The sequence below is a fragment of the Globicephala melas genome, chromosome 18 (assembly GCF_963455315.2).
Source record: "Globicephala melas chromosome 18, mGloMel1.2, whole genome shotgun sequence".
NCBI lineage: Eukaryota > Metazoa > Chordata > Mammalia > Artiodactyla > Delphinidae > Globicephala > Globicephala melas.
Genome location: NC_083331.1, coordinates 70316315 through 70331423, shown reverse-complemented (window position 1 = coordinate 70331423; position 15109 = coordinate 70316315). Strand labels below are relative to the sequence as shown.

Genomic DNA, 15109 nt, shown 5'->3' with positions numbered 1-15109 from the left:
TTTTACTTGGTAGATTTTAATGATAGATTCTAACATCTTCCACCAATATCTAGCTCTGCTTCCTACCTTAGGATTACACTTACCTACTATGTGAAACTCAGGTGTGTGTGACCATGGGAGCAGAAGTGATGAGTATCACTTTAGGCAGAAGCTTTTCGAGCCCGTACATGCTTCACCATGCTTTTCTTTTCTTTTGCTGCGGTTATCGGTACTATTTCAGAGAGTGACTCTTCTATCAGCCTGCTACCCAGCATGAGGACAGTAATGATGGGAATCAGTGCTACCATCCTTCTTGTGACGGACAAATGACATGAGACAGAAATAAACGTCTGTTGCTTTAAGCCACTGACATTCTAGGGTCGTTTATTACTGCAGTGTAATCAGATCTATCTGATTGAAACAGAAATTGGAATCAGGATTGAAGTGATATTGTAGCAAACAACCTAAAATATGTGCCTTTGTTTATGGGCGAGGCGTTAGTTTGCAACAAAACAGATAATAGAGGTTAGAAGAATGGTGATCCATGTTATGTAGTGGCAAATTACTTAGTAAAATTGTTGCCTGTGCTAAGTTAAAGAAAAATTTTATGTCTAATAAATTTGTAGCTTTATGGGAAAACAAACTCTTAGTAGCGTGTGTTGGCTGCATTGGAAAGCTTATTACAAGGAAGAGACAAGATCAGAACAATACTGGCTGTTTTGCCAGCAAGAATGAAAAAGAATAGAGACAGTCTATAAATTCAGGGACTCGTAGGTTGAAAATAGAAACTCAAACATTGAAAGATGAAATTGAGGAATTATTTGAATATCAAAGGCCAATTAGAACTTAGTTTTAAGGTAAGGATCAAGTGAAGAGTATGGTTGTCACAATGATTGTTCAAATTTCTGAATAGATTAATATTTTCCCAGTAAATACTTTTATTTGGGCAAAACACCTCAAGAAAAAGAGACTAAGTGTGTGGCTCTCCCATCAATGTCTTACAAATACAAGATAGCTGCATTTATACTGGGTGTAGGGCACGGGACAAAACAAACTGGGATAAAATAGACCTTAAGCTGCCTAAGTTTTTGAGAGAATTGTACTGCAAACTGTATTGCACAAAGAGCCACCAGCTTGGACTTAAAGAGATGACAATTGATACCTAAGAGGCCACTTAGATGCCTGCTGTACATGGAATGTTTGTGTCTTCCCCTAATTCATATGTTGAAACCTAATCCCCAATGTGATGGTATTTGGAGGAGGAGCTTTTGGAAGGTGATTGGGTCATGAGGACAGAGTGATTTTTCCTTCCTGAATCAAACACTAACTGCAACAATCTTTGTGTCCTGAGAGTTTAAACATAATCTTTACTTTTATGTTTATTTAAAAGCCGTAATGGAAATCTATTCTCTTGTCTGCCATGGGTCTGCCAGCACCGTCCCATTTTATCCATGTGGTTTGAATGAGTGCTACCATGTTATTACACACTCTACACCCATGACCCACTTTCAATTTGCCCAGAGGTGGCCAACTGACCCAAGCTGAATCAATCAGTACATTTCCCTGGAATTTCTAAACTTGGGTCTGGAGAAAAAGTTTCAAACCTTCTCTGTTCCTGAAGCCTCAGGGCTTCCAGGAATCATTTTTTTCCGAAGTTGTAGAGGAAGCTGCTCTGGTAGAATATGCAGGACACACTGCGAGGAACAGAGATAATAGATGGAAAACCCATTTTCCTTTCATCCTTGAGAATAAGTGAAATTTTTGCTCTTCTCATACTTACTGGAGTCAATAGTTAGAGTTGTGTTTCTGTCACTTGCAACCAAAAATGTCTTTAACAAGAAAAAAATATTTCAGACCATGTGAAACCACTCAGTGGTGATGGCTAGTCTGTAGTAGGCCAATATTGATGCCAGAGCTTAGGAAAAGTTTGCAAAGTCATAGAGATTACTAAAAAAAAAAAAAAAAAAAAAGGCAATAGAGAAGTAAGAGCTGTTATTTTCCATAGTAATCAGAAAAAAATAGATGCACACCCCTTGTTGCTTCTTCCATGTAATCTTTGTTGATAAACACTTATCATTAAAGTTGGTGATATTTAGATAGTTAATACATATGGCACAGTATTAAGTTACCCTTTCTACTCCAATCACATGGCAGTAATGCATACACTACAAAAACCAGAAACCAAAGTTACATATCTAGGTTCAAAAATCAAGATTGATATTTTCATGAACCAGAAATAGAATAGAAACTTTCAACAAAGGTGGAGGTGAAAGCCACAGTGAGGCTCAGATAGGGCAGAAGCAGCTGGGGGTTTGGTTCTTGAGGTGTAATGGGATCTGGAGGTCAGGAGCTGGGATGGGACTCCCTGTCTTGTCAATGGACTCTAAAACACCATTGTTCCTGCTGCCCCCTGGGACCTGGGAAGTTATGAGCTTAGGAAAAGAAAGGATAAAGGCAGCCATGACATGATCAAGTACTGCCTTGGGGATTGGATGTACAGTATGCTGAGTATCACTGAAGCTTGTGAGTACCAGCAATGCCATCAGTTCTGGTCTGGACTGTGATTCTGGGAAGTGCTGGATAGAGGCAACCACTAGGGAGAGTGAGGGAGAATAGGAAAGCGAGAGAAACAAAAAATCTAAAGAGAAATCTTCTTATGCACCTTCTAAAAGCCAAAATTCCAACACACATTCAAATCACATGCTAAGAAACACCACTAAGAAAATCAACCACCAGAATGTGAATTCAATCCATCTTATATTTACTTGCTAGAACAACCTGACAGAGACTTTAATGTATGCTTAAGATGCTTGAGCAGAGAAACAAGAACACAACTCACATCGAGCACGAACAAGAAATCATGAACCCAAGACATAAAGTAATAAGGAATCGATATTTCTGTGTTAGAATTTCCAGGAAAAGAGAATGGAAAGAATGGCAAAGAATAAATATCTGAAGAGGTAATGACTGAGAATTTTGGACTTGAAGAGTCTCCACTGCTTAGAATGCAGGGTCAATAAAGATAAATCCACCCATAAGCACACCATGGAGAAACTGCAGATCATCCAAGAGAACGAGAAAAATCTTAAGAGTTACCCAAGAGTAAAAATTTACCGTGTGCCAGGCGCTATGGAAGCCTCAATGCACCGTATTCTGAGAGCACAGCACTTCTAAATGAGAATAATTATGAAAAGAAAATAATACAAGAATCAAAGACAGAAAAATAATTTAAAAGATAGAAATTATAATAGATGTATAGTTAAAAGACAGCACTTACAAGTTATTGTGAAGAATAGCTTAAAATGAAAATACATTTTATGATTTCACAAATGAGTCCAATTTTAGATATTCAAGCATAACACTGGGGAGTGTATGGGGTTAAGGAAGTCTTTTTGCTCATGGCTTGCTGGTTAACTTGTTCATTATCTATAATTCCAGTGTGGATGGAAGTGGTGGAGAGGAGGTAAGAGGAGGTGTTCGCCTTGGCAAAACCTCACAGGATTTTACTCAGCCGCATTTTGTGAAAGTGGTCCAAACCTGTACCACGTGCTCAGGTCCCTAAAGCCAGTGTTTTTAAAGAAACGCCCACAAAAGCCCTTTTTGCAGGTAGCACCATGTTTCTCCCTTCTTTTTTAAACATGACAAAAATGAATGGTCAATTTAGGAAAAATTAAGTTCCCAGAGTTGTGATTATGTGTGTGTTCATGCAGGTTCTATGTTAGAGAGAGAAAGAGAGAGGAATAAGAGAGGACAGAGAGAGGGGGACATAGAATTAATGTAGATGGTCTGAATTTTTAAACTTTCAATGGTTGGTCTCACATAGACAAAGCTGAAATCCTCTGGAGACTTGGAAACAGATTTTCTAACACTCCTAGAAGCTGGCCAAATTTCTCATGAATTGGCTGGCTAAATGCCAGAATTAATATCAGCAGGCGTGCATGATATAGATTTGCAAATATTTTTTAAATCAATAGAACTATTAATCCTCAAATACATTAGATTCAGACCAGTGGTCCACTCTGCTTTTGGTTGAATGCCGTTCTGATTTTGTATGTTTGAGATAAATATTCTTCATCTGCAGAAATTGACATTTAACAGGTTGGAGAGACGTGGTGCTTGAGAATGGACTCTGGTACAAAGACATTTGTTCAGTGATGAGTACTCAGATTTCAAGGAACGACAAACAATTTATTTAGAATATCATCGGGCATCCTCTGGGCTTACCAGTTAGAAAAATGTGGAAAATAAGCCTCAATTAATCTAAACATCAAACCTGGTACTGTATTCAAAACTTACCATTCCTTCTGAATCTATCTTCTTTGATCCATCTTTCGTGTCTATACACTTTGTCTTTAGAGATGGATGCCCTTGGTCTCATGGGCACTTGTCACGGGTCTCCTTTATCTGGTGGGTGCATTAGCAGGAAGGCCGAGCTTTCAGTGCTCCGCGAAAACCAAGGGGAAAAAAAAAAGGTCTCCTCTGCATGGACCAAACAGAAAAAAGGCACCCCTTCTAGGCTGACCAGTCAGAAAAAGCATAGCCTCTGGTCTGACCAATTAGAAAAAGGCACTACCTCTGGAGGACAAATTAGAAAAAGGCAGCCCCTAGGGGGGAACCAATTAGAAGATGTCCTTCCTAGTCTAGGCTGATGCCCGGGGTACTGGCTTGACAAACGGAGCCCAGCTTGCATTTTAGTCCTGAATTACACCCCCTGGGTTAGCTGCCTTTGAACTTGCAATGTCTGGAATTAAACGACCATGTTTTGCTGCAAGTAGAGGTATTTTTTTCCTCTATCGTAGGAAATAAAACTGAAACATTATTGATGGATTTTCTTTTCAATTTTGTTTTTTTCTCCCAGATTTTGGTGCCTGCTGTTGCTAATATTCATACTGTTATAAAGATGATATGACTATTATCGGAAAAGTATATTTAGTAACTTTAAGCTTCCTGTAACAGTATTTCATATGGCTCTGCCTTGAATATCAGGACTTCCAGCCTTCAATTACCTAAACACATTTGAAAATCTCACTTAAAAGTATTGCCTTAATGGAATTATAGTAAACACAATTTACTAATGGAACTTTAAAATAAAAACATCCAAACACTTGGGAATGCCTATGTAAAACACATGCTAATTTAAAATGCTAGAAACAAACAAAAATATCCTAATGTGTATCAGAGCTTGAGAAATATCTGTTGATTAAGAGAAAGTGGTTGATATTGAGGTTACAGTATAACTTTTGTATTTTTTTTTCTGATTTTATCCTAATCGTAAATTCTTTAAATATAACCTAAAATATTGGTCTTGATGTGCTTGACTAATTACTTATATATTGTTTATTGCCATGTTTATTTTTTAAAAACAAAGTCAATGTTAAGTAGTAATTATCTTAAACCTTTATACCCGTGTGTATTCTATTATTTATGTCATTCAAACAAGTAATAAAGTAAAATGCAGTATTGTCCAGATGCCAGTAATACGTTAAACCAAATCAGTTTCCAAACACAATATTTTAAAACTTTTTCACACCTGTTTGGACAGTAATTCAATTATGTGCACTTAAATCTGCAATATTGTAAATGTTCATGAGGCTGTCTGTTGACATGAACAAAGAAATGGGACTTTCTTCCCATAATATAATCGTCAGAATCTAAGTTTACATGGAAATTCAGGACATGAATTATTGGCTAGGCATACATCTGAGATTATTAGGGTGCTGTAGTTAAGTGACTTAAATAGCCTTAATTTTTGACCTCTGGAAATTTATGATCCAACAGACTTGTGCCATTTATTTTTTGGAATGTAAATTCTCTCTGACTTGGCATTTTTCTTTATTTACTTTGTAACCTAAATGTTAGAACATATGACACATTTTTTTGAATTGCAATTTTCACATTAATTCTGATAAATTGCTTTATGAATGACATATTTTAACTTAATGACAGGAAATTTTGGTTTACAAGCAAAATAATTCCATACATTTTCTTATGTGAGCATTGAATTGATTTTATAAACCACTTTTTTGAGGAAATATGAGAAATAAGCCCAACAAAGTCACTTTCGTTCAATTCAAAGTAAAATGTGCTACAGATTCAACTTGATTTTCTCTAAAAAAGAAGGTCTGAATCTAATGTATTTGAGGATTAATAGTTCTATTGATTTAAAAAATATTTGCAAATCTATATCATGCACGCCTGCTGATATTAAGATTGTTGGGTGGGGTGCTCAGCAAACATTTATAGGAGGGAATACTGTTTACATGTTTAACAGTGTGTAATAAAACATGTGGATACTGAATTGAAGGTTGCATTATGACACCAGATGTTTAGGTATTATTAAGTTTACCATCCCAAACTCAAAGGGAATTGTTTATCAATGAGGTACCAGGTACCCGGAATCTAGGCAGAGAAAACAATGTATCCATCTGAAATCAGTAAGGAAAACTGAAACCATCTGATATATTAGACTTTCAAAGCGTTTTAATATGGGAACTGGGGACTTGGAGCTAATGGAAAAGCTGAGAATGAGGGATGTACCTCTTCTCTTCAGGCACATATTCAATACTGTTATTCTTGTTCTGCAGTTATCTACATTTTATAAAGTGAACTATTGTTCAGGACAAATAATATTCTGAATTTTGAAATATACAAATCTCTGCCCAAATGAGAATGTTTAGTGGACAAATTTCTCCTGTAAATTTAAAATGGTACCCTCAAAGTTGTCTTATTCAATAGTTATAGAGATTAAGGACCAGATTCCACATAGAGAAGATGTAGTTTCTCCTTAGAACATTTCAAATCATGGATAACAATGCCTTTCAACTGAGGGCATACTTCCCTAGAATAAGGCATAACAAAATTTGGGATTAGTGGGAGAAAGTAGAGTGTTGTTTGAAGTAGTTGTATAAAGTTACCATTGCTTTGATTTGGTTTTAGTAAAGATGTTTAATTCATATTGAATTTAAATCACATTAAAGAAGGTTTAATATGTGTATCAATAGAAAGCATGGGTTATAAATGTCCAGAGACTTTGATACAATGGGCCAGGCTCAATTTGTTTAGGTCCTCAAATTGTTTAGGGCCAATTCTACTTGTATAAAGTGAACTCCTACCTGCCTCAGAGGATGCAAAGAAGGGTCCTCTGGACTCTTACCGGGCTGTACAGGAAATTAGGGCTGTACTGTCAGGCATATCTGTGTGGACTGAGATAAAGTTCCTGTAGGTGAGAAACGAAGCCTTGTGGCATTTTGCCAAGAGAAGCTCATATTTCTGAGGACTCAGGGGTTTCACCTGCTTTGGCCTGTATCTGTTGGCTGGTTCCTCACAGTTTTATTGTTATAGTCACCAGCATAACAGGAACAAAGAGGAGAGTTTTTTCTTATATTTCTTTCTAGCAGTGAGGGGGGTCTTAAGAGGTGATAATTAATTCTCGCTCTTCCCTCCACTTCTGAGTTCAGATTCAGTTCAGAAACATGGTCACACAAGTTAGAAAGATGGAAATAAAAATACTAGTTTTATTACTGATAAGGTTGCTTTGGGGAATGAAATTGAACGTGTGGGCAAAAATTGGTTTCTCTAACCATTTCCCCCACATCTGAATATTGCATTGACTGCGCAAGGAAGAGTTTGGATCTGGAGAGCAGAGGCACATTTACCCAGAACCCCTGCCTTCCCTCTGCAACCCTGTCTTGGTTTGAGTTTCCACAGAGAACGAAGTTTCTAATACAAGTAGTTTATTTATGAAAGAACACAGCAGATGAGCAAGGGATGTATGGTGTAAGGAAGGGGAGAGGGCCAATGATGTGTTAAGCCAACTCTCCTGGTGAGAGACTGTGTCTTAATTCCACAGGAAAACTTTGGGAAAGAATATAAAACACATGCCTCATCATTATCCCTCCCAAGGGGTAAGGGAGCTGGGTGTTTGGTAATGGAGGAATTCTCCTAGGGTGTGCTAATTCTGTAAGTGCCTGGGCACAGGGGACTTCTGTGGTTTGAAAAAATTCCTCAGGTTCAAAGATGGAGATACTGGAAGGTGAAAGCCAACCAGAGCACACTGATGTGATAGAATGAAAGGGGTGTACATGGGGCACGGATGATGGCGGCTACGAGACCCCATAAAGAGTTCAGAGGCACATCAGTCTCCAGGCCTGCTTCTAGAAGACGGGCTGTGGGCTTCCAGGCTGACCCAATGCTTCCTGCAACGAGGAGCTGAAGCAGAGCAGTCTGAAAATATTTTGTAGGCAGGCAGATCCAAAGAGAGACAGGGAGAGAGAGAGAGAGAGAGAGGGAGGAGGCTGGACCACTTAAGTTGTTCCATTTTCATTGAGAGGTTGGGAGGTGGCAGAGAGAGGGACTGCAGTTCCCTTTCCAGACTCTCCCCTCCAGGAGGGAGGAGCAGAGGTTGTACACCAGGAGCCAATGGAGGAACACGGAGAGAAGAAGAAAGCGGTACTACTGAGTAGTTCAGTGATGTGAAATGGAGAATTTCTCCTTAAAACATGATAATAATTGTTAACATCAACAACAGGGAAGGAATAAGCGTGCAAATCACAAAAGGCACCATCTTTTCGAAAAAGGTTTCCACGGTAAAGACACTGAGATCCTTGTCTACGCATTGGTCTTCTTTTTCCTTTTCTGACCAACTCTTCTTCCAATCACTTTTCCCTCTGTCTTTCTTCTCCTTTATTGTCATGATCATAAGCTCTGAACTGTCACAGGCTACATCCGATGGGCAGGGAGCAGGGCAGAGGGGACAAGGGGAAGTAAGATCTGACAATGGGACGTTTGCACTGCTGGTGAGGATAAGCAAGAGTGTCTTGTAAGAGGCAGCTAAGAGATCAGTAGCTGCGACAGTGATTGGAAAGGAGAGTGGCAGCCTGTGAATCAATCCACAGGTTATATGTGATGTACTTGTGTTCTTTATCCTTTTAATATAAGTAAATAAGCCAAATATTTAGGTGTATTGTTACTAATACCAGACCAGTCGATAAGACAGTAGGGAGGATAAGCTGCTGTAACAAAGTCACACAAAAATACAGTGGCTCAAACAAAATAAAAGTTTCTTTTTCTGTCATCTAACAGAACAGAGGCAGGTGGCCAATCCGGGATAGGTTGGCTGCTCTGTCCATGGTCCTGGGTTTCTCCTATCTCGGTACTTCATTCCTGGGGTGTGTTCCTGTCCATGCTCTCAGAGCCGCTCACACCATCCCTTTCAGCTCATAAGAAAGAGAAAAGAGAGAAGTGGAAGTCGAGCAGCTTCCTTTGGAGAATGTGACCCGGAAGTTGAACACGGCACTTCTGCTCACAGCTCATTGGTCAGAATCTAGTCACATGACCCTACTGAACTGCAAGGGAGCTGGGAATTAGTGTCTGTTTGGATATCCATGTACCTTTCCAAAAGTGTGGCGGGGGTGGGATTTTATGGCTAAAAGGAAGAATGAAGTAGAAAAGTAACTTGGGGACAATTAGAAAAAGCATGGTAAGTTAGTTGCAAAGATTTTTGGTGACTAATCTCATGAATTTATATGTCCTATATTAAAATAAAATGTATATTTTATTGTGTTATGGTCATTACACTTACCTTTAGGTTTGCTTACTCTAATATGCTGAATGTAAATTTAATTTTTAAGTGAACTTGATTGTAAGTACTGGGTTTATTTTACTTGAGCCTTATGACAACACAGTCTTAAGATTTTTTTTTCTCTACCTATATATACTACAGATGTTACTGTCAATTTTACAGTTACCATGAGATTTTCCTTATTTTCTTTAGTGCAAAAGCTTACATTTACTTTCTAATAATTTCCGTTTTTATCATCTATTATTGATTTGAATGTAGCATGGCAAAGGGTAAGTAAATATTTTGATGTCTTCCAAAACAAAACTTAACGGTCTGAACTCAGATTGTTGTGAGTATCTTTGGATCATCCCTAAACTGGAGGCAAACCACCCTTGGTCTTCTTTATCGTGTAACTGGAAATCTGGTTTAATTTTATGAATTAGCATGCACCATGGAGTCTTGTACAGTTACTTTCACAGGGTAAATGCTCAATAAATATTGGTTGAATAATTAAACTGGGTTACTCAGAGCTCATTAGAAATGATAACTCCCTTGGAAAAAAGGTGACCTGAATCAGTGTTAGGCCATCTTTTTCAGACAAAAGTACTTGGTATTTTTTGTTTGTTTAATAATGTGATTTATAGCCTATCTAATGTAAATAAATAATGTGTCAATAAATATAGAAAAAACGATAGAAATTTCATTCATTGTAAGAGATATTTCTCCTTCCTTTAAATAGCATAAAAGAAGAGAAGCAACCAACACAGTGCCTGACGTAATAGATTCTCTGTAAATAGTAGTCACAATTAATTACCTTTTATGTTGTTCCTTAGGTCACAGGACAAAGAAGTAATAAGTTTTCCACCAATACAAAACAAATCATAGCTTTCTGGCACTCATTCAATCATTCTCTATTTTAATAGGGATCAAGTTCACTGTCACAACGTAGAGAAGAGAGTCCAATTTGGAAATGCAAGAAGAGCTCATTGGAGAAATACTCTGTCTACACAAACTTAGCCTATGGAAAGATACAATAGTTGCCGAACAGATCCCCAGATTTTACTTGTGAAATACCCCAGGGAACTCAGCAAGCTTTTACAGAACCTTCGAGCTGTGTGAGTTCAGAAGACCTTGCTGGAGAATATTTTTTATCCAACTGTCTCTCTGGCATATGTCCAGTGGTAATATATTGGGATATTCTGGAACCCCTGACAGGACACCAGAATGTTATAAAAGCAGCATGTGGTAAGTGACCCTGATTGATTGATATCAAAAATTCTTTCCTAATGAATTGGCAATGCTATTCCATTTTACCTCTCTCAAAAAAGAATCCCGCTCTTCAATTTCTTTTTTAGCCTGATTCTAAGTCATTTGACGTTAAATCTGTGGACTTTTATTATTCTCTCTTTCCTTACTTCCCAAACTTGATTGAGGCTGCAATTAACCTTAGTAATTTCTTTAAGCTGTATGACATGATGCCTTAGGCACATTGAGGACATCCATATTTAACTTTCAAGTTTCTTAACTTTCATAAAATTTGCTTGTGTTAAATTCCTCTTCCATCTTGCTTAAAATCAACTGACATTTCCCCAAAGGGTTCAAGATATTGGATACAAATTTTGGCATCTCAAAATTCCTCCTAAATATTATAAAACACTAGCAGTGGGAAAGTTGTTTATTACATTTTCATATTTTGATAACTGATAATTAAGAAGTTAATTTTCTTTAAAAGCAGTCCTCAACAACATAGATCTACATCTATTTGTTTATAAGATAGTTTGATATTCCATGCAGTAGAGGTAGTAGTTTTAATTTTTTTTTTATTTTTTTTGCGGTACGCGGGCCTCTCACTGCTGTGGCCTCTCCCATTGCGGAGCACAGGCTCCGGACGCGCAGGCTCAGCGGCCACGGCTCACGGGCCCAGCCGCTCCGCGGCATGTGGGATCCTCCCAGACCGGGGCACGAACCCGTGTCGCCTGCATCGGCAGGTGGACTCTCAACCACAGCGCCACCAGGGAAGCCCTAGTAGTTTTAATATTTTGAAATTAAGATGGAACTTCTAAATATATTTTAAAAAATTAAACATTTTATGTCAATTTTCCCATAAAAGTGGAAATAAACTGGCATAATGTTAATTCATTTGCCTAACAGCAGTGAGAGTGGTCAATTTTACTTTTCCAAAATGCTCATCTCACAAATATGAAATGCTAACATTTATTAATTTTGACTAGCAGGTACACTGGAGTTTGTTATATTATTCTTTGAAATAGTTTGTACTATTTTGTACATTGTATTTTTTCCTAAATAAGAGAAATCAATAGCTTTGCCCTAAATCTTTTGATTTTCTGGGAAATTAGGGAGTTGGGTTGCATCTTGATGAAAGAGAGATTTTGTCCGTTTTGTTAGGTTAGATCGTAGTGGCCGGTGACAAGGTTGTATATTAGTGTAGCTAAGTGAACGGGGGTGAACTCAGTGTTAGTTCAATTAATGGGTGCAGAAACAGGCAATGAATTAGCGTGTGAATCAAGCAGAGTGCTTTCTGTACCAAAACAATATTTGAAGGTAATAGGTTGTCTGTCTAGAAAAGGCATAAATGTTCTCATTGACATATGACCCTCCTCAGCAAAGAAGAGTTTGTCGCCCCGATTTTAGTGCTTGCCCTTTGAACAGTACTTGTTTCTGCAAGTACATATTTGTCATATGCCTAGTGTATATTTTTCAAACAGTGCTTTAAGTAGGATTCAAATAATAAGTAAAGGAACTTGAGTTGTCCTTAATGTTTTAGATGCTGTAGATGCGGCTTTTGAAAATGTAAGGTGGAACTAATTTTGGCCAAGGAGTGTGGTACTAAACTACCGTTTCTATTTAAACCCCTGCCTCCCCTCCACCCTGTGTATTTTTTAAGGTTTACTCATTATAATTAATTTTCCTTTTCGAAATTCACTTTTAAGAGAAGGCTCTGCTAGCTGGCTGCAAGAGCAAGCAGCAAGCCTAATCATGCCGGGCGGAGGAGGGAGAGGGTCAAATAGTGGGGCTGTGGCTGGGTGCTAGTGGTGGGGGACTTCGAGAGGGGAACCGGCGGAGAGACTGCAGTGACACTGCCCTCCCCGGGCGGGTGGAAGCATCTCACTGGTGACGGGTCTGAAAGCACGTGGCTACGTCATGGAAAGCCAGTCTTTTCAATGCAAACTTCAACCCCTCCTCCTCCCCCTAATGCCGGTAACTCACATCCAAGGCTGGGCGAGGAATCCGGAGGGGAGATTTTCCTCATGCTCACCGTTGTTGGAAACTGGGAGAGAGAGAGAGGAAGGCGGCAGGGGATCCGAAGCGCTCTCTACCTACTACCAGCCTGACCAGGGGAGGAGTCACCTAGATTTGCATCTTTTCTTCGTGGTGGTTGAGAACTGCAGGTTCAATCCGATCCCCCTGAGCACTGGCGCTTGATTATAAAAAAAAAAAAAATCGACACTGGGAGAAGGGAGGCTGTGTCTTCGGCTGTCAGACTCGGAGGTGGTATTGGTGTGTGTATGTGTGCTGGTGGTTTTTTTTTTTCTTTTTCTTTTTCTTTTTTCTTTCTTTCTTTCTTTCCTTTTTTTTTTTTTTCCTTTCCTTCTCTCCTAGGGACTACACAATGGCAGTCTTCTCTCAGTGAGATGAATCCTGCTTTGACTCCTGCAGACTCACCCAGCCTCATAGCGATCAACTAAAAGGCTATGGTTTTCTCTTTGGGGATCTTTTGTGCATTACTGTTCTCCCTGATTAGTTCTGGTCTCAGTTGGGATTTCTTTGCTTTTTTGTTTGGCTTCATGCTGAAAAAGGATTTTTTTGCCAACCCTTTGGTAATAATCCAGTGGTGATCAAGGGGATAAATCATTCACCCTGGCCGAAAAAAAACAATCTCTGAGAAGTCTCAAAGAAATATACCACGTGAGGGGAAAAAACTGGGAGAAGATCCGGAATATTATCGTTTTTCCTATGGTAAAACCGGTGCCCCTCTTCAGGAGAACTGATTTCAAATTATTATTATGCAACCACAAGGATCTCTTCTTTCTCAGGGTGTCTAAGCTGCTGGATTGCTTTTCGCCCAAATCAATGTGGTTTCTTTGGAACATTTTCAGCAAAGGAACGCATATGCTGCAGTGTCTTTGTGGCAAGAGTCTTAAGAAAAACAAGAACCCAACTGGTAAGCAAAACATGCATCATGTTATGTTTTTCCTCATAATAACCTGTCTGTTGCTCATTGAGCTAGATCTGCAGTTCGGCTATGCAGGAAGGCAGGGGAAACAGAGAAGGACCAGGACAGTGTTGTGTATAGAGGTGTTGCGTGGATAAACAAGTAACAGCTGGATCGGCGTCTGTGAGCCCCAAATCATTACCAGCATCTCTTGGCTGTGACACAATCCATCACTAGGAGGGAGGAGGAAACTTTTTTTTTTCCTTTTCTTTTTTTGGAATGTATCTGGTTGACGATGTTTGGTGGAATATTGAAGGGTTTATGGCTTAAGGTTTGGCCCGAGGCAGTTGAAGCTTCGGTAGTTGCCAGGAGAAAGAACCGCGAGCTCCCCTGACTCGTGCTGCAGGTCCGGGGACGTAGCTCGGTGCCGAGAACCTGCTCTAGACTTTCTGAGTAGCTTGCACAATATTCGCCACCCCATCACCTTCACCGAAGGAAAGAGGCCCCCTCCGTCGCGGCCCCGCTCCTCCGTCAGCCCCCGCCTCCCGCCCCCGTCTAGCTCCGCGTGCCGAAGTATGAACTCCTTCCCCCGTCTGCCTCCGACACTCCTGCTCTGGGAAAACTTGAGCAGGGCTCATGCCGGGAGGGAACCCCAGATGGAGCAGACAAGCCCGGTCTCTCTAGTATATGTAATTTAAACCTCCCTTTTAAAAAGCAGTGTCCTAGCCCGGCGTCTGGGTCCCCCGGGTGGGATGAGCCTGGCCCCGGGTCCCTGCTTCAGCCTCCTGGTGATCGTGCGCCCCCATTCCAAAAGGCTCCAACCGGGAAACTTGCAGTACATTACATAAGAAATGCAAATGCAGGTGATTCGGGGAGTCGGGTCCCCGGGATTCACTTCCCGCTATCTCAGTCTGAGGCATTTAGGGGCGGCCGCGGAGCTGTGGGCGAGCAACCCCGGGGAGGCCAGGCCGGAGGGCTGCGTGGCGGAGGCGGCGCACGGGCGAGGAGGCTGGGCGCAGCGGGTCCGGGAGCCGCGCGCGCCGGCGGCAGAGGGTGTGTGGTGTCCCCCGGTTCGCTTCAGGCCGGGGAGGGACCCGGACTGGGTGTTCCATGTCTGGGGCCCTGTTGGGGGCGGGGCCCTGGCCGTCCTGCAGTGGCAGCCCGGGTGTCCGAGGCTCCTGACGCTGGCACTGCGGTGTAGTAGATCACGGCTCCTCGCGGGCGCCCTGACACCCCGAGCTCCACCAGGGGCCGCGCTGGCACCCGGAGCCCCAGCGGCCGGGCAGCAAGTGGCTGCCGCCTCCCTGCCTCCGAAGCTGCCTAATGCAGCCTAGTTGGGCGGCGCGCTCCCAGTGAGCTGCCGCCTGCGGGTGCCGGGGAGGAGGAGGAGGAGGAGG

General features: G+C 40.8%; 1 protein-coding gene across 3 annotated transcripts in view; it reads left to right on the top strand.

Moving 5' to 3' along the window:
• Positions 1 to 10709: 10709 nt before the first annotated feature.
• Positions 10710 to 15109, top strand: part of FGF14 (fibroblast growth factor 14) — a 637037-nt gene continuing 632637 nt past the window's right edge. The window contains exon 1 of one of the 3 annotated variants that reach the window (XM_060287772.1): positions 10710 to 10783. Coding sequence is in view for 1 of the 3 variants with exons in the window: in XM_060287768.1 (XP_060143751.1) it covers positions 13514 to 13721 (208 nt within the window). In the remaining 2 variants the exon portion in view is untranslated. Of the gene's footprint in view, positions 10784 to 12651; positions 13722 to 15109 lie in introns of those variants that run through there. The other 2 variants (XM_060287768.1, XM_060287769.1) reach the window with 2 other exon arrangements.